This window comes from Sinohyriopsis cumingii, chromosome 5 (assembly GCF_028554795.1).
Source record: "Sinohyriopsis cumingii isolate HCF-2022 chromosome 5, ASM2855479v2, whole genome shotgun sequence".
NCBI classification, from domain to species: Eukaryota; Metazoa; Mollusca; class Bivalvia; order Unionida; family Unionidae; genus Sinohyriopsis; species Sinohyriopsis cumingii.
The window spans coordinates 154,401,115-154,421,833 of record NC_142965.1 but is presented as its reverse complement, the minus strand read 5'-3'; the positions used below and the strand labels follow the sequence as shown (position 1 = coordinate 154,421,833).

At 37.3% G+C, this 20,719-nt stretch overlaps 1 protein-coding gene across 1 annotated transcript in view; it reads left to right on the top strand.

The window, feature by feature from the left end:
- Window positions 1–20,719, top strand: part of LOC149800497 (inositol 1,4,5-trisphosphate-gated calcium channel ITPR3-like) — a 297,708-nt gene that overhangs the window by 60,291 nt on the left and 216,698 nt on the right. Inside the window, exons 16-20 of the mRNA XM_089958443.1 lie at window positions 493–573; window positions 3,283–3,338; window positions 10,071–10,200; window positions 10,610–10,840; window positions 14,660–14,767. Of these exons, the coding sequence (XP_089814569.1) occupies window positions 493–573; window positions 3,283–3,338; window positions 10,071–10,200; window positions 10,610–10,840; window positions 14,660–14,767 (606 nt within the window). The remainder of the gene's footprint in view (window positions 1–492; window positions 574–3,282; window positions 3,339–10,070; window positions 10,201–10,609; window positions 10,841–14,659; window positions 14,768–20,719) is intronic.

Below are 20,719 nucleotides of genomic sequence, written 5' to 3'. Positions count from 1 at the left end.
AGACTACTTGTCAGGGTGTATAACATGTTAATCCCAAGACAACTTGTCATTGTGTATAACATGTTATTCTACAAGACTGCTTATAATGATGTATAACATGTTATTCCCATGATTACTTGTCATGGTGTATAATGTGTTATTCCCGAGATTACTTGTCATGGTTTATAATGTGTTATTCCCAAGATTACTTGTCATGGTGTATAACATGTTATTCCCATGATTACTTGTCATGGTGTATAACATGTTATTCTATAAGACTGCTTGTCATGGAGTATAAAACATTATTCTACAAGACTACATGTCATGGTGTACGTGTTATTCCCAAGAATACTTGTCATGGTGTATAATGTTATTCTACAAGACTACTTGTAATGGTGTATAATGTGTTATTCAAAAGAATACTAGTCATTTTGCAGTTGTATAATGTGTTGTTTCCAAAACTCAGGTGTGTTAGACCTCCATACTTTCATGTTTTCATTTTCATTATCAAAGGCCTTGAAAGAAATGAAAAATTTTATGATGAAGGATGGAGAGCCACTTAAGTCCAGACAGAAGCTGATGCGGAATTTGAAGGTAGTTATCACCAAATTTCTTTATTTCATGTCATTATTTCTTGTCATGGGTTGATGATTTTCATGTCATGAGTTGATGGCTTTCATCATGGAATGACTTTCATGTCATGGATTGACTTTCATGTCATGGAATTACTTTCATGTCATGGAATGACTTTCATGTCATGGATTGACTTTCATGTCAAGGGTTGACTTCCTTGTAATGGGTCAATGACTTTCATGTCAAGGGTTGACTTACATGTCATGGTTTATGACTTTCATGTCATGGTCTGGCTTTCATATCATGGGTTGGCTTTCATGTCAAGGGTTGACTTTTCATGGGTTAATGACTTTCATATCATGGATTGATGACTTTCATGTCACAGGATGACTTTGGCAATTGAATTGACCAGGAACATGGTATATAATTCATTTTGATATAGATGTAATGGAAACATGTTATATTATTCATATGTATATCAAAGTAGTGGAAACATGATATATTATTCATTTTTATAAGGATGTTGTGGAAACATAAGATTATTTTTTGTTTTATATGGATGTAGTGGAAACATTTATTAATGTGCATTTGGATTGAAGCAGGGACTTGTGGATGTTTATACATATGTAAGGTCCTTAAGGTCCTACTAGACTGTTAAAGCTAGGCACATAAAGCTTTGGTCAGTTATAGTCCTGCATATGTAGATTAACACTTTAGAATTTTCATCATAGTCCTGTGGATGTAGATTGTGCCAATTAACACTTTAGAATTTTCATAACACCTCTGGGCCTGAGAATGGGAGATGGATATGATTTTATATAAATTTTTAACTGTTACTCTGTCCCCTAATTAGACGGCTATAGTTTCCAAGACTTCTCATCATGTCTGGTTTCTCCTAAATGAAAATGGTTCCTGTGTGATATTTATATTGAGTGAAATCATGGTCATCATTATTTTTGTGATTTTTTTTATTGCTATTTCTTCTAAACCAATGATCACAGTGACAAGAATTCACTAAATGACTTATAAATTGTGTTTTTTGTCCAATACCATTCTGACAACTAACATAAGATTTAATTTTATTGGAAATTCTTCTGAACAGATGGTTATATCGACATGGCACTTTCAATAGAATACTTTCATAAATGAAAATTTAGCCAAACAGAACTCAAACATTGCTACCATGAAAATAGTGATATTGCTACTTCTGATAAATGCAAGGCCTACTAAATATGGGGTATTCAGTGAAAGACGTTATTTTTATCTATTTGATACCAGATGAAAACAACTCAGATTTCCTTGCCAATTTGATGGCAGTGGTGGCCATCTTGAAATCTTCTAACTATGTCTCCCAAATTGATGTTCATATCAACATTGTGTTTTCACAAAAATGCTTCTTATGATATGAAGTTGGTCCAGATGAAACCCCCTATGGACCTGGAAAACCATGAAGACCTCATCATAGTATGCTGTAAAACGTGATTAACTAATGCAGAGGCCACAGTGGCTGAGTAATTACTATGTCATTCTGGACAACCTCTACAGTGCAGGTTCGAATCCTACCACTGGATAAGAATATATTGGCTACCATGTTTTAAAAAACAGGTCAAGGCACTTTGTTACAATTAATTGCAATAACACTAAATAACCTACTTAGAGTTATTTTACCCTAAAATAACACCCAAGCAAAACATAAATGAAAATAGTGCTGCTCAAACCTCCATCATCTCTACCAAGGTAACTAGCTTACAAGTCTTAGGAACAGATGGTCATACTGAACTCGGCTTTTCATAAAATATTTCTTATAACATTGATGTGATTCTAGTTAACCCTTTACCTCATAGAGCATAGTGACGAAGTGCAGCTCTCTATAAATAGAACACCTGTTACCTAGTTGACCGCATACGCATAGCCTGCCTGTGAAATATTAAGCAATGTAGTGTATATCATTGCATGGCTGCTTCTTTTGAATGGATGGTCAAATGGAATGAGTTCTTCACTTTATAATGTTACCTGAAAGGATGGTCGAATGGAATGAGTTTTTCATTAAAATGCTACCTGAATGGATTGTCAAACATAATTAAATTTTGCTTTGATGCTCTCTTAATATACCTCTGGTTGCAAATCAAAATGGTGCTCATCTTACCTGCAATATTGTACATAGTGGCGGATCTCATAACTCTTGTTATTACATGAATGGTGGGACTGATGCAAGATAAAAAGAAATCTTATTTTAATATTAATTGCTTGTGAATGAAAATGGTGCAGACCTAAACACTAATATACATGCTATAACATGAAGCAGTTTTGGGGTACAACAAAAAATATGTCATTGCATGCATTTTGTACTTCCCTGAGCTTGTGACATGAGCACATTGACATTGTCTTAACATTGTCTCCGACAAGTTGAAGGATTGGTATTCATGATAACAACTGATGGATAAAGGTCATGACAAAGAACTTGACCTGAACTTATAGATATCTTGTGGATATCTTAACTCAGTTGTATTTAAAAATTTATCTTACCAGTTTGATATGTTGGATCATCTCTACAATGTCATTGATAGTTTCAGTGCATCTTATTTACAAAGAAGAAACAGGCTTATCTTGGATTCTAGGAATTTCGTTATTTAAATCGAGCTTGAAGTCTCATTAATGGACTCAAGTGTTACTGATTTTTGTTGTAGAAATGTGTTATAGACTGTACAGTACATTTATGTTTTTTTACAGATTGTGGACATGATGGTAAAACTTCTGATGATTCCAGTCAAGGGACGAGACCAAGAGTGAGCAGTTTCTACCTGGTTTTTAATTCTTAGAATTTAAATTTCTCTTTAATTCTCATGTTTCAACTTTATTACATCAAACAGTGTCAAAACTGTAGCAAGACCAAGTAAAAGTAAATCACTACTAGGAAATGAGTCACTAATGTTATTTCACTTTACAGTGAGCTTTTTATCCATCAAATGTGGTTTGTCAACAATTGCTTGGGGCCATAAATCTGATCCTTGCTTGATCTAATTCAGAACATAAGCTTAGATCATCAAATCTTAGATGACTTTCTTAAAAGAGCAGTGCCTAGTGTTACTAATTAGAAAATTTTGCATCTAATTGGCTGGTTTTTTTTTACCACTCTGGAGGTCATGGTTTTAACTTGATTTTGAGGAGACTTAGGATATAAGCCGGCATCATCAAGATTTGTCCTATACTTATTGACCCTATCTTGGGCATTCGTTTTGAGGTTGCAGTGTAAAATTTGCACATACTTTGTTCTGTAAAGTCATTAATTGGACATAACTGATGGGCTGTTCTTTCTGTACAGTTTTTATTTTCTGTATAATTAGTAATTTCTTGTACACACAGGATGGGTTTTTCATGTGCTTTATTTCAGCAAACATTCAAAATGACAATTAAATTCTGTTTATAATTGCTGATTTTAAATATTCTTTTATATTGAACCTTCCTCTCTCTTATCATATTAGTTTTGCTTTAAACTTTTTCAATTTAGGATTGTGAAAGCCTAGATTTCCAAACTTTTCTTGGCTGGCATTGTCCAAGACACAACAAATGCTTTGATTGCAGTCGGAGAGGGAACACTCAGTATATTGAATGGATTGGAATTTTATTCCCTCCACACATATGGCATTATATCCATTCTGCATCACAAAATATAGCTTGTACTACTAATAATAGTAATAAGCTTTGTGGTTTTACTAAAATTAAAAGGAAGTATATATCTACAAGCAATTATGTAAATTTTATATATCAAGGGAGGCAACTGAAATTTAGGTATTTGATTGTGTGTGTTGGCATCCGTTAGTCTCGAGTAACGATGGAACTGCGCCCATGAGAGATGTCCCAGTTGGTGGTTGTGCAGCGTCTGCTGTGGCTAAGTAGTTCAATGCAGGAGTGGCAGTCCCTGCTGCACTTGCTGCATTTGAAGGTTGTGTCAGGTGTTGGTTGAAGCTGCTTCTTCTTCCTCTGCCATCGTCTTTCATCAGCTAGCAAGTGTTGCTTGTCCTCTCCGGCTTTCTGACCTGTGATCAGAGCATGTCGCCAGCTTGATCTGTCTAGAGCGAGCTCTTCCCAGGTGTTGACATCAATATCAAGGGCTTTCATGTCGTGCTTACAAACATCCTTGAAGCGGAGATGTGGCCGTCCGATCGACCTTTTGCCAGAGGCAAGTTCCGAATAAAGAAAGTCTTTGGAGATCCGTCCGTCATCCATCTGACGTACATGGCCCAGCCATCTGATGCGGCATTGGTGGAGGAGTGTGATCATGCTGGTAATCTTGGCAGGGTCAAGCACCTCGTTGTTTGTTACTCGATCGCTCCAGGTGATCTCGAGTATGTGTCGGAAGCATCGCATGTGAAAGGCGCTCAGTCTTTTCTCTTGTGAGTCGTACAGAGTCCAGGTTTCACTGGCATACATGAGAGTGCTTAGCACACATGCATGGTACATGGTGATCTTAGTGTTCATGGTCAGCATGCTGTTGTTCCACACTCTCTGCGACAATCTGGAGAGAGTTGTTGATGCCTTTCCGATCCGCTTGTTGAGCTCAGCATCGAGCGAGAGGTTGTTGGTGATGGTAGAGCCAAGATACATGAACTGACTCACCACCTCAAGTTTGTAGTTGTTGATGATGATGCTTGGTGGGTCCGCGTCCTGAACCATCATGTTTGTTTTCTTTAGGCTTATGGTTAACCCAAACTCATCACATGCTTTAGCAAAGCAGGCCATCAGGCGCTGAAGCTCAGCTTCTGTGTGGGTGGCTAGAGCAGCATCATCTGCAAAGAGCATGTCCCTGATGGTTACTTCACGCACTTTGCTCTTTGCCTTCAGTCGTGCCAGGTTGAACAGTCTGCCGTCTCATCGTGTGTTCAGGTAAATCCCTTCTGTGGACGTCCCAAAGGCGTGCTTGAGCAGGACTGCGAAGAAGATGCCGAAGAGTGTGGGGGCAAGGACACAGCCCTGTTTAACTCCACTGCGGATGTCAAAGGGGTCGGATGTTGAGCCATCATACTGCACTGTGCCTTTCATGTCATCGTGGAAGGACTTAGCAGCTTTGGAGGGCAACCAATTTTTGCCAGGATTGTGAAGAGTCCATCTCTGCTGACCAGATCGAATGCCTTGGTGAGGTCTATAAAGGCCAGGAAGAGGGGTCTGTGTTGTTCTCTGCATTTTGCCTGCAGTTGCCTGACAGAGAAGATCATGTCGATTGTGGACCTCTCTGCGTGGAACCCGCACTGCGACTCTGGGTAAACTCTGTCAGCAAGCGTCTGCAGTCTGTTCAGGATGACGCATGCGAACATTTTACCCACGATGCTGAGAAGTGATATGCCCCTGTAGTTGTTGCATTCACTTCTGTTGCCCTTGTTCTTGTACAGGGTTATGATGTTAGCATCTCTCATGTCCTGAGGCACTGCCCCCTCTTCCCAGCACTGGCAGAGGAGGTCATGCAGGTGTGTGAGAAGCACGCTACATCCACACTTGATGAGTTCTGCTGTGATGCCATCCTTCCCTGGGCTTTACCTTGGGACAGTTTCTCTATAGCCTTCTTTAGTTCGTCTACAGTAGGTTTCTCGTCCAGTTCGGCCATTGGAGGGAGGTTTTCAATGGTGTTGAGGGCATCATTGTTCACATGGTTCTCTTTGGAGTACAGTTTGGAGTAGTATTCCACCCAACGCTCCATCTGCTTGCCCTTGTTGTGGATGGTATCGCCTGTGGCAGACTTAAGTGGTGCTGTCAGTTTCTTCATGGGACCCATTGCTTTCTTTATGCCATCGTACATGCCACTGATGTTTCCAATATCTGCTGCTGACTGGATACTCTGACAGAGCTGAAGCCAGTATTCACTGGCACACTGCTGTGCTAATCTCTGCACTTTGCTTCTGGTAGACCTGTATGCCTGTAGTGTCTTCTGACAGGGGGATCACTTGTATTGCAGGTGAGCACTGCAACGCTCTTCTATGGCTGGCATGAGTGTGGCAGAGTTAGCCTCAAACCAGTCATTGTTCTTTGATTGCTTCTTACCAAAGATCCATGTGGCTGTGCTGTATACAGTCTCTCTGATGTAATCCCATCTTTCTTTGGCACTGCCGTTGTGGGGTTCTGAGTCAAACGTTTTGGAAAGAGCATATGTGAATTTCTCAGCCTTGTCTGGATATGATGTCTTGCTCACATCAATGCATGGTTGACCCTCTTGCCTAGAGCAGTGGATCTTCTTTGGCTGAAGCTTCATTTTGCAGCACATCAGCGAGTGGTCGGTGTCGCAGTCAGCACTGTGGAAGGTACAGGTAAGAAGCACACCCTTCATGGCTGACCGTCTTGTAATGATCAAGTCCAGCTGGTGCCAGTGTTTAGACTGGGGATGCCTCCAAGACACTTTGTGCTGTGGCTTTGTCTGAAAGAATGAATTGGTGATGCTGAGTTTGTGGTACGAGCACATCTCTAGAAGGTGCTGCCCATTCTCATTCATCTTCCCAACGGCAAACTTGCCAAGACAGGAGGGCCAAGAGGCATGATCGGCACCCACCCTAACATTGAAGTCGCCCAGCAAAATCAAGTTCTCTTCCTTGGGAATTGTGTCGATGAGCGAGTTTAACTCATCATAAAACTCATCCTTGGTATCTGTGGTGGATCTTAGTGTGGGAGTGTATACACTGATCAGGTTGACAGGCCCGTTTGTGGTGTGGAGGCGGAGGGATAGCAGTCTTTCATTTCCTTGTTGGCAGGGTTCTATCATTCCAGCAGAGTGTTCCTGACAGCGAATCCAACACCATACTCTCTGGCTTCATCTGCGCTCTTTCCTTGCCAGAAGAATGTGTAGTTCTTTACTCTGAGGGACCCAGAATCTGGTAGTCTTGTTTCCTGTAGTGAGGCGATGTCGACCTGGAGCCTTGCAAGTTCATCGTTGATGACTGAAGTCTTATGAACATCACTGATTGTCTGGAGATCATCTGAAAGCCCAGTCAGCATGGTCCAGACATTCCAGGTACCTAGCTTGAGGATTGAAGTCTTCTTTTTTATTTTTATTTTGTTATTTCTTGGTGCAGTAGTTGCAGTCTGCTTGTCAGGTACTCGCGTACCTTAAGCCTTACGCACCCAGCAAGGCAGGCAAACTGTGGCGGGACAGCACCTAATTGGCTGGGGCTGCCCAGTTTGAGGTGGGCGGTAGCTGTCCAGTGAAACATGTTGGTCTCTCCCACCATCAGAAGCAACCCCTGGCGTCTGGCTCTACGCCAATCGAGTGGTGACTTATAACCGGTAAACTGCTGCTTCCCATGTTGTGTCGACGCTATGGAGCGAAGCTGGAGTGTCCTCTCCAGGGCGCAAGCCTGGGCAGGGTGATATGGAGAATCAACTGTTGCCCATGCAGCTGATCCCCCCTCTCCACGCAGCTGATGGATCCAAGGGAAAGGACAAGCCGATACGTCATGGCACCAGCTGCGTCGCAGGAGTTGCCGAGATGACACTGAAATCAATGCCAAGTCGCCTTAGGGACTCCGACTCCAGATTTTCTGTTGGGGTTTACTCCCTTAGCCTTTCCCCTGAGAGGGTATAGTTGCAAGGCAGTGAAGGTTTGAAATCGGAGTTTACCTTCTTCTAGATGGGTGACCACCCAAGGTTAATGAGCCCCATCTGCCTGAAGCATCTGGTTTTGAGGCACCAGAAGCTCCCCTGTCATCCCTTCTCCAGTCAGTTTAAACAGGTTCCTTCACTCGTGAAGGCCTGGAGCTGGATTTGGTTGTCAGAGGCTCTATCAGACGCAAGCCATTGGGAGATTTCCAAGGGAAGTGGGTGCTTATCTCCCACAACCGCCCCCGGCGATGACAACCCTTGAAACCCAGGTATTTGATTAGACCTGACAGTATTAATCTTCTTTGATTATTATTCCAGTGATTGTACTACTTTAAACAATAGTATAATATTAATTGTTTTAAAGAAATCAGGATAAATTCATAAATAATATTTAAAATTTTAATCAAAATTCACTTGTGATATACAAATAAAAGACAAAATATGAAAGTATATTAATAGAGCAGTAAGTTTATGAAAGTACACGTGACCATGAATAACAATATCTTAGTATTTATGGTAATCTTTTTGTATGTTTATTAGTGTCAATTAAACACTTTATGACCATCCTTGAAGCCAATATCATTCTGAATGCATTGACTCCTGTACATCCTGTATTGGTACTTTTCATTGATAGACTCATTTGATGTTCATTCCCTCTGGAGATTGTATTTTTGATAGGACTTGGATTAATAGGATTATATCATTAGCTGTCAGCTTTCTACTGTTATGAGTGAGATCTATGAGAATAATGATGTGATCTTGCATAAGACTGCCTGAGGTTTCTCATCAGATTTTATCAAATTTATGCTAGGTGCTGTATGAGTTTGAAAATGAGCAAGATCTTCACATCTTTATAAGATACTTTAGTATGTGATTGGCTAATATAATTTTGTATGTGATTGACTACAATAATAAGATATAAGAATTCTTCATTTCAGACTACATATTCCATACATCTAAATTAAAATGTAGATATAAAATAAAACATTGTAACCATAAAATAACATATTGACACTAATCAACATATATACATATACAGATACATCTACACAATTAACTGTGCCCTGCATTGTTAGGAATGAAATTAAGTGGCACATTTCAAGAGTAATTTTGTATCTGATTGGCTAACATAATTTTATGCTGATTGGCTACAGTAATTTTGTATCTGATTGGCTAAGATAATTTTATGCTGATTGGCTACAGTAATTTTGTATCTGATTGGCTAAGATAATTTTATGCTGATTGGCTACAGTAATTTTGTATCTGATTGGCTAGGATAAGTTTTTGCAGATTGGATATGTTCTTCACTACTCTGGATACTGGCATTCAATCTTATTTTTGCCCAAAATGGTAAATAAGATTATATTATCATTGACCTAGACACATTCTATAATAATTGAGATGTGCACATGTTCAGTGAGATGATCTTGCATCTGATTGGCTGAGCTTGTTACCTCTCTAGATTTAAATGCTAATAATAATAACTTCCATGAATAACTTCCATGATGAGCTAGATAACATGTATGTTAATTATGCAATTGTCTTTGAACATTTTGTTCTCACTCTGTTTGCAATACAGGAGAAATTAACATTCTCACTCTGTTTGTAATACAGGAGAAATTAACATGACATAATATTTTTAGGGTTAATAATGTAGGGTTGTGTTCTGACATAATCCTGCATCTTGAAATGATACACTTTTAAGTTCTGTATGTCAGGTGAGCCTATCTGGGCCATTTGGCCTCTTGTTTTGATTACTTGTGAAATTATGAAAAAGTCAAAATAGGGATTAGTGTGCAAAGTCAATTTATAAATACACCAAAATTCATGCACCTGTTAGTACACCACTGTTCAGTTCAGGCAGTATTGGATAAAACATTAATTAAAATATCTGTAAAAGAGATAGTTTGAAGTAATTCCTCTTTGTTGTATTGCAGGTACGTGTGGAAGATATTTGTGGATGTTTATGATGCATTATCAACCTGCCTGCTGGGGCATAGTCGGAAAAATAAACTGTACATTGCCAGATACATAGACACTTTCCTCAAACAGTTTGATATCAAGGAGGTAGGTCAACACAATTATGTGTTCATTTTTTTACCGTTACATATTTTATAATTCCTACTGAAGATTACCGTTACATATTTTATAATTCCTACAGAAGATAAGCATCAAATAATTTAAGTTAGCATTGAATGTTCATTTTGCAACAGATTGTTATGTCATAAGTTTTTGTTAATTTTTTTATTAATATTTGTTGAAATCAGTATTTTGGTTTCAGAATTTTTAGAAAGAAGTGAAAGTTGACAATTCACCTAAATTTAACTTTGTTATGCTTATTTAATGAAAATGATTATGAAAAATGTCTAGAAATTATTGAAGATTTGATTACATTGCACATCAGTTTGTGAATCTTATACAACAATGTGCAGAAACTTTGTCCTGTTTAGTATGTCTATTTATTTTCTTTCTTTAGAGGAAGATTGGGCAGAATGCAGTACACATGGTGACGGAGATAATCAGGGACAATCGTAAGATTGTGGACAGAATTACACATGATCATATTGATATGTTTGTAGACTTGTTAAATACAGAAAAGCATTATTGTTACCTGGACTTGCTGATGGTGTTGTGTGTATGTGACGGAGTTTCTATCACTGAGAACCAGAAGTACATTACTGATGTCTGGCTAACAAAAGGAAGTAGGGTAAGCATAATTTGATGGGTATTTAACTGTTATGGCCAGTTTTCAACTTGGCAGTAAAATCATGTCTTGGTCAGTTTTCAATTTGCCAGTAAAATCATGTGTCTTGGTCATTTGGTCAGACTTCACCTTGTAATTGATATCTTGTGTCTGGTCAGTTTTCCACTTGCCAGCAATATAATGTGTCTTAGTCAGTTTTCTACTTGCTTGTAATATAATGTGTCATGGTCAATTTTTGAGTTGCCAGCAATATAATGTGTCTTGGTCAGTTTTTGACTCACCAGTAATATAATGTGTCTTGGTCAATTTTTGACTTACCACTAATATAATGTGTAATGGTCAGTTTTTGACTTGCCAGTAATATGTGTCTTGGTCAGTTTCAACTTGCCAGTAGTATAATGTAAATTTCTGCTTATGATAAAATTATTTTTTCAAATGTTTTGTCATGAGTGTTGAATTAGAGTTTTAGGTATTCATTGCACATAGAATGTGGGCATTGTGAGTTTCTTTTTATCTCTGCAAATCACCATCCTATTTCTCTTATTTGGCGACAACTCAGAATCTATTGGACTTAAATAAATATTTGATGCAGTATATGCTTGGTTATGAAATCCAACTGCAAAACATATACTTTTATCTGCAACACATAATGTATTGCAGATCAGAGATTTTGCTGCTTGTAATACACATTGGACCTAATAAAATGCAGAGACCCAGCTCTACCAACACATTATGCAGTGTCAGATCTAGGTTTGTGCAGTTTGCAGTTTTGACTTGTGAATTATATATAGCAGGCATGTTGTTATAGGCATAAGAAGATGGCCATTTTGTAATCTGTGTTTTGCAATGTTGAGACTCTGACATTTTGTAATCTGTGTTTTGCAATGTTGAGACTCTGACATTTTGTAATCTGTGTTTTGTAATGTTGAGACTCTGACAATATGTAATCTGTGTTTTGCAATGTTGAGACTCTGACATTTTGTAATCTGTGTTTTGCAATGTTTAGACTCTGACAATATGTAATCTGTGTTTTGCAATGTTGAGACTCTGACATTTTGTAATCCGTGTATTGCAATGTTGAGACTGACAATTTGTAATCTGTGTTTTGCACTGTTGAGACTCTGACAATTTGTAATCTGTGTTTTGCAATGTTGAGATTGACAATTTGTAATCTGTGTTTTGCAATGTTGAGACTCTGACAATTTGTAATCTGTGTTTTGCACTGTTGAGACTCTAACATTTTGTAATCTGTGTTTTGCACTGTTGAGACCTTGATATTTGGTAGTCTATGTTTTGTGCCGTTGAGACTTTTACATTTTGTAATCTGTCTTTCTTATTGTAACATTGAGACTTTGATATTTGGTAGTCTCTGTTTTGCACTGTTGAGACTGACATTTGGTAGCCTGTGTTTTGCACTGTTGAGACTGACATTTGGTAGCCTGTGTTTTGCACTGTTGAGACTGATATTTGGTAGCCTGTGTTTTGCACTGTTGAGACTGATATTTGGTAGCCTGTTTTGCACTGTTGAGACTGACATTTGGTAGCCTGTGTTTTGCACTGTTGAGACTGATATTTGGTAGCCTGTGTTTTGCACTGTTGAGACTGATATTTGGTAGTCTGTGTTTTGCACTGTTGAGACTGACATTTGGTAGCCTGTGTTTTGCACTGTTGAAACCTTGACATTTTTGGTGGGTATCTGGCTAGAAGGATTAAACAAATTTAGACAAAATGACTTTTGTTTATTAGCATGCATTGTAAATGCTACTTTCTTCTAGGGAAAAACATCATTTACTAGAATTAGTATAAGAAATAAAATTACCTAGAAGATGTTTTACCCTTCTAAGTCCAATATATTTGATCAAATTGATATTTTGTGTGGAAAGGTGATGACTGATAAAACCAGATATATAAATTGCTTGATGATTGCATACTTTGTATCTACCTAAATCAGTGCTGATCACTGTAAAAAAAAACCATTGCACACTGTTAGCTCAGAATACAATCTTTGCCCCAACAAACAATTTTTTGTTTTATATTAATTTTCAGTCTAGTTAGTATCAATATTTATTAGCATTTTGTAAATCTTTAAGTCATGTTTTTCATAGATCACCAAAAATAAACATTATGTCCCCCCCCAAATGCATATGTAGTCATTATCATTGAGTAAATTGGTCATATTAATGATACTGTGCATATATCTACTGTATATCTCTCATTTCCTTGCCTCTGTTGAACAGTCTTAGTTGAAAAATCACATACAAACATCACAAGCAGTATGAATGTTAACTTAGCACTACACATACAGACATCACAAGCAGTATGAGTGTTAACTTAGCACTACACATACAAACATCACAAGCAGTATGAGTGTTAACTTTGTGCTACACATACAAACATCCCATGCAGTATGAATGTTAACTTAGCACTACACATACAAACATCACAAGCAGTATGAGTGTTAACTTTGTGCTACACATACAAACATCACTTGCAGTATGAATGTTGATTTAGCACTACACATACAAACATCACGAGCAGTATGAGTGTTAACTTAGCACTATACATACAAACATCACAAGCAGTATGAATGTGAACTTTGTGCTACACATACAAACATCACAAGCAGTATGAATGCGAACTTAGCACTACACATACAAACATCCCATGCAGTATGAATGTGAACTTTGTGTTACACATACAAACATCACAAGCAGTATGAATGTTGACTTAGCACTACACATACAAACATCCCATGCAGTATGAATGTTAACTTAGCACTACACATACAAACATCACATGCAGTATGAGTGTTAACTTAGCACTACACATACAAACATCACAAGCAGTATGAATGTGAACTTTGTGCTACACATACAAACATCACAAGCAGTATGAATGTTAACTTAGCACTACACATACAAACATCACAAGCAGTATGAATGTGAACTTTGTGCTACACATACAAATGTCACAAGCAGTATGAATGTGAACTTTGTGCTACACATACAAACATCACAAGCAGTATGAGTGTTAACTTAGCACTATACATACAAACATCACAAGCAGTATGAATGTGAACTTTGTGCTACACATACAAATGTCACAAGCAGTATGAATGTTGACTTAGCACTGCACATACAAACATGACATTGCACTACGAATGTAGCTTAGCACTACACATACAAACATCACAAGAACTATGAGTGTAAACTTAGTGCTACACATACAAACGTCACAAGTAGTATGAATGTTGACTTTGTGCTACACATACAAACATCACATGCATTATGAGTGTTAACTTAGCACTACACAAACATCCCATGCAGTATGAATGTTAACTTAGCACTACACATACAAACATCACATGCAGTATGAGTGCTAGCTTAGTGCTACACATATAAAAATTACATGTTGTACAAATGTTAACGTAGCACTACACATATAAACATCACATGCAGTATTAACGTTAACTTAGCGCTATTAATACTAGCATTACTAAATGCAGTCCATGGTAAGTCTAAAAGTGAAATGCCTTGTGGTATTCCTTTGCCATCCAGGTGTTACCCCTGTTATTCAGGTTGTCCCCAGTGCTAATCTAGGCGGTACCTTTGTGCCATCCAGTTGTCACCCTTATGCCATCCAGGCATTACCCCTGTGCTGTCCAGGTGTTACCCCTGTGCTATTCCGGTGTTTTTTATGTGCCATTCAAATCCCCAGTTGAATAATTGTAAATGCTTAAAATTGTCAAATAGATACTGAATGAAAAATAATTAACTTCTTAAGAAGACTTGTAATCATGATTCCCTTTTGTGCTTTTTGCAGGGCAGTGTTTTCTTCACTCAGTTTGGGGAAAGTATTGGATATGAAACTGGTGTGGTGTATGTCTCAACTGATGGACGGAGTTGGGATGAGTTAAAGGATTTTGCTGAAGTATGTATTTTAACATTGCCTTCATTTTGGTCATTTAGTCTAAAAAATATGTTACCTTTGTTTGTCCTTTCTGTGTATGGAATGTTTGGGTCTGTGGTTTTAATGATTAGCCGATTATATGACAAGGAATAAATTACTGTACTTATTTTTGACAACAAAATAACTTTTCCTCTTTGTGCCCTTATGAGAGGTTGTAAATTTAACATGATGCCAACTCTTTGAGTTGTAATATTTGCTAGAAATAAAAATGTTCACAAACAAAAAAGAACCAGATTTGATAATATATTTTTGACTCCAGTGGATTCACTTTTTGGGTGTGTGTGTGTGTGTGTGTGATTAGGATTTTTAACATAGCTTTAACAATTTTTCAGTTTTATTGCTACGATGTCTGCAGTGTGGCAGTTTATTGTGATGTCTAGCACTGGGGCATCATGCTGCAGACATGTAGCATGATGTCCCACCCAGTCACATTATCCTGACACCAGGCTGACCAATTCTAACACTAGCCTCTTAATGCTGAGCGTCTAGTGAGGCAGCTGTTAGTACCATTTTTGTAAGTCTTTGGTATGACTCGGCCAGGGTTCGAACCCACAACCTCCCCCTTCCGAGGTGGACGTTCTAACCACTCGGCCACCGGAGTGGTCGGATTCACTTTTTGTAATGTGAGACCAGTATTCTTGGATGTCATAGTTGCTCATCTATCGTATCTTTCTTTTCCTTTTGTGAAGACTAAAACAACCCTTTCCATTTCTGCCAATTTAAGTAATGGCAAAATTGTATTTTATGACAAAACCAGGAAAATTGAAACCCACAAATAGAAATGGAGCTGGCAATAAAAAGTCAAACCCATTCATTTGTGTGTTTGTATTTTTCTTCATTAATTTGTTAATGTTTATTACAACTGAGTAATTTGAGATTATTTCACCTTGACTCAAGGAAATTAGTATTTGGATGTATCTCCAGGAAGTCCGGTTAAAGATACCAGGTGTAGGTAACTGTGACCTAATTTTCATACCTGAGTGGCTTTGGAATTTTCAGCTTTGTACTAATTACATTATCAATATCTTTTACCATATTACATGCAGACTCATTAACATTTGCATGTGAATGTATCTCCATGAGAGCAACTGTACCATATTAAAATTAGGTCAGTGTAATCTAACTTTCACATTTGAGTGACTTGTATGTAACGCCAGGTATTCCCAGTGCTACTACATTCACTTGGATTAATGTGATAGGGTTAGGGCAAGGATATTAGCCTACCAGAGACATATATAGAAAATGTCACACTGACAGCTGAGGGGACATTTGCCTACCAGAGACATATATATAGAAAATGTCACACTCACAGCTCAAGGGATATTTGCCTACCAGAGACATATAGAATATGTCACCCTGACAGCTCAGGGGATATTAGCCTACCAGAGACATATAGAATATGTCACCCTGACAGCTCAGGGGATATTAGCCTACCAGAGACATATAGAATATGTCACCCTGACAGCTCAGGGGATATTAGCCTACCAGAGACATAGATATAGAAAATGTCACACTCACAGCTCAAGGGATATTTGCCTACCAGAGACATATAAAATATGTCACCCTGACAGCTCAGGGGATATTCGCCTACCAGAGACATATATATAGAAAATGTCACACTCACAGCTCAAGGGATATTTGCCTACCAGAGACATATAGATTGTGTCACCCTGACAGCTCAGGGGATATTTGCCTACCAGAGACATATAAAATATGTTACCCTGACAGCTCAGGGGATATTAGCCTACCAGAGACATATATATAGAAAATGTCACACTCACAGCTCAAGGGATATTTGCCTGCCAGAGACATATAGAATATGTCACCCTGACAGCTCAGGGGATATTTGCCTACCAGAGACATACAGAATATATCACCCTGACAGCTCAGGGGATATTAGCCTACCAGAGACATATAGAATATGTCACCCTGACAGCTCAGGGGATATTAGCCTACCAGAGACATATAGAATATGTCACCCTGACAGCTCAGGGGATATTAGCCTACCAGAGACAGAGATATGGAAAATGTCACACTCACAGCTCAAGGGATATTTGCCTACCAGAGACATATAGAAAATGTCACACTGACAGCACAAGGGTTATTAGCCTACCAGAGACATATAGAATATGTCACCCTGACAGCTCAGGGGATATTTGCCTACCAGAGACATATATAATATGTCACCCTGACAGCTCAGGGGATATTAGCCTACCAGAGACATATATATGGAAAATGTGACAGTGACATATCAACTCATATACATTGCTAAATCTTCTCATTTGTGTACAAATTGTGTCAGTGTTGTATCCGATGTTGCAGTCATTGACAATGTAATAATTAAGTAACTTTAAAAGGAAATGTTTGATTAACTTTAATTATACTGATTGGAGAGCATCAGCAGTTATTCACTTATTTCATGCACATGATGCTGATCTAACAATATATCTGCCTACCTTTACATAAAAAATGGCATCAAAGTCTTGGCAATCTGTATACTCACCAATCTGTACCCTTGCCAATCTGTACTCCAAAATAACACAGTAAACTGCTTCATTTGCAAAAGTTCTTAATCAGTACGTTTAAAAAGTATCTCCTTTGGAAAATAATTTATTTTCTACAAAGGATACGGTTGTGGACAATGGAAAGGATACAGTCAGGTGAGACCAATATCTATAAAAGAGAATAAAAATAAATAATGTTTCCCTTTCGATATTATTTGCTTAACTGGGAATCTGCTTTCAAATATGTCACCACATTTTCAACTAAAATAGCATTCTGATTTGACATATTTTCAAATATACTCTTTTGATATGACATATTTTTTCAAATATACTCTATACTTTTTTGATATGACATATTTTTCAAATACACTCTTTTGAATTGACATATTTTTCAAATATACTCTTTTGATATGAAATATTTTTCAAATATACTCTTTTGATATGACATTTTTTGAACATACTCTTTTGATATGACATTTTTTAATATACCCTTTTGATATGACATGCATTAGATTATACTATTTTGATATGACATGCTTTCAAATATACCATTTTTATATGACATGTCTTCAAATACTACCTAACCTTTTGTAACCAAATTTGACAATTACAATCATGCCTTTGATTATAAGGCTAGTTAGTGTAAGCAATGTGAGCAATCTCAGCTACACATGTACACATGGAGTTTTGTACATGAAATGGATTTTGTACAGCTTAGGTGACATGTTTTGTAAATGAAAAGGATTTTCTACAGTTTATGAGACATGTTTTGTACATGAAGTGAATTTTGTGCAGCTTACAACACATGCTTTGTACATGTAAAGGATTTTGTACAGTTTATGAAGTATGCTTTGTAGATGAAATTTATTTTGTACAGCTTATGAGACATGTTTGGTACATTTAATGGATTTTGTACAGTTTAAAAGATATGCTTTGTATGTGAAAAGTGGATTTTGTGCAGTTTATGAGACATGTTTTGTGAAATGGATATTGTATTGCTTATGTGGTACACTTTGTACATGAAATGGTTCTGATGAGACTTGTCTATCCTTTTTATCAGGACAAATCAGGATACTGTGTCATTAATGAGTTGACGATCAGTACATACTAAACAAAACATTTTTTTGAGACGTACTTGAAAAGTATTGAATCTTAAATGACTTTTCTGTGTCTTGTTAATTGAGGCCATCTGTTTTAATGTCATTAGTTTCCAAAGAAAATGTAATCAGTGCTAAATAGAATTAATAAAATTTGACAGAAAGTTATGACACGAAGGATGTTCAATTTTATAAAACCAATAATGCTACACCATCAATTACTAAAATTCACAATATTGCCAATATCTCTTGAAATTTCACTTCTAATGTAAGGAAATCAATTGTTTGCTGAATTTACTTAAATCATTGGTTTTATTTTCTTTCTATGATACATTGAAACCTATTTAAATTACTTAATCTCAATAACCATGTTACATAGCTTTTACAGAATTTGATAGAAAGCATCGTGACATACACCTGCCTTTCAAATTTTTACTAATGATTAAAACAGTTAAGAGACTTCAGAAATCTCTGCATAATTTGACCAAATTTGACAAAAATTATTTTGGCTTGAAGGTCTTACAAATGATGCAGGTTTATTATCATATATGGCCAACATTATTAAAGACAGTACATTTTTTCAGTAACTTCTAAACGGCTGATGATAAATACGGCTGATGATAAATATGACTGATGATGAATACGACTGATGATAAATATGACTGATGATGAATACGGCTGATGATAAATAATTTGACCAAATTTGCTTCATGGCATCCTGTTTTTCTTTTTTGTACAAATAAAGTTGATCCAATATCAAATATGGTTCCTGTTACTATCAGTATAAAAATCTTTCATGATTTTTTCAAAAATTACTCAGCAGAAATGGACCATGTTTGACAGAAAGTATCCTAGGTCTTTCAGATTAATGCATGTTATGTCAATATATATCAAATATGGCCACTCTTACTAAAGATGGAACAAAAGTGTGAGGAGCTTTATTTATAAAAAGCAGTCAACGTAACATGACATGAGTTAGCTTGACATCTCAATGCCATTTTGACATCACATATATATACATTCTTCCATTGTTTTGCATTTTCATATATATATATATATATATAAAACAAGAAATAAAACATTAGGGTAATTATCTAAATGATCAGCAGTGTACCATCAACTGACAGCAATATATGCCGCAGTGCCAAGTATTGCATATATCAGTAACCTTTATATTTCAAACAATATGTACTAGACTGGGAATAGATTTAGGAATATGCAAGTGAATGTCCTAGAGTTAGGAATACCCAAGTGAATGTAATAGAATTGGGAATTCCCATGTGTATGTACTTAAGAATTGGGAATACCGAAGTGAATGTACTAGAGTTGGGGATACCCAAGTGACTGTACTAGAGTTGGGAATACCCAAGTGAATGTACTGGAACTGCAAATACACAAGGGAATGTATTGGAGCTTGGAATACCCAAGTGAATGAACTAGAACTGAGAATTACCCAAGTGCATGTACTAGAGTTGGGAATACCCAAGTGAATGTCCTAGAGTTTTGGAGTATCCAATTAAATCTCCCTCGAGTTGGTGATATCCAAGTGACTCTAATAGATTTGGGAATACCCATGTGAATTTAATAGAGATGGGAATACGCAAGTTTAACCTAACTAAATTTACTAGAGTTGGGAATATCCTGAGTGAATATACTAGAACTGAGAATATCTAGGTGAATGTAATAGAGTTGAGAATACTTCAGTCTTACCCAGATAAATGTGCTTGAGTTTGGAAATTACCCAAGTGAATGTACTAGAACTGGGAATACCCAAGTGAATGTACTAGAACTGGGAATACCCAAGTGAATGTACTAGAACTGGGAATACCCAAGTGAATTTAATAGAATTGGAATGTAATAGAGCTGGGAATACCCAAGTGTATGTACTAGAACTGGGAATACCCAAGTGAATGTACTAGAACTAGGAATACCCAAGTGAATGTACTAGAACTGGGAATACCAAAGTGAATGTACTAGAACTGGGAATACCCAAGTGCAGAGGCGTAGCTGGGGGATACATATGTCCCCGGGCGCCAAGGTACAGGGGCGCCAAAATGAGGCTTACAACGTTACATTATAATAAGTAAACAAAGGTAATATTCAAAAATGTGATTAAACGGGGAGGGGGCTGGGGCGCCAATTTTATAGTTTGTCCCCGGGCGCAAAATATCATAGCTACGCCTCTGCCCAAGTGAATGTAATAGAACTGGAATGTAATAGAGCTGGGAATATCCAAGTGAATGTAATAGAGTTGGGAATACCCATGTGGATTTGGGAATACCCAAGTCTTAATGACATATTCATAGCACTGG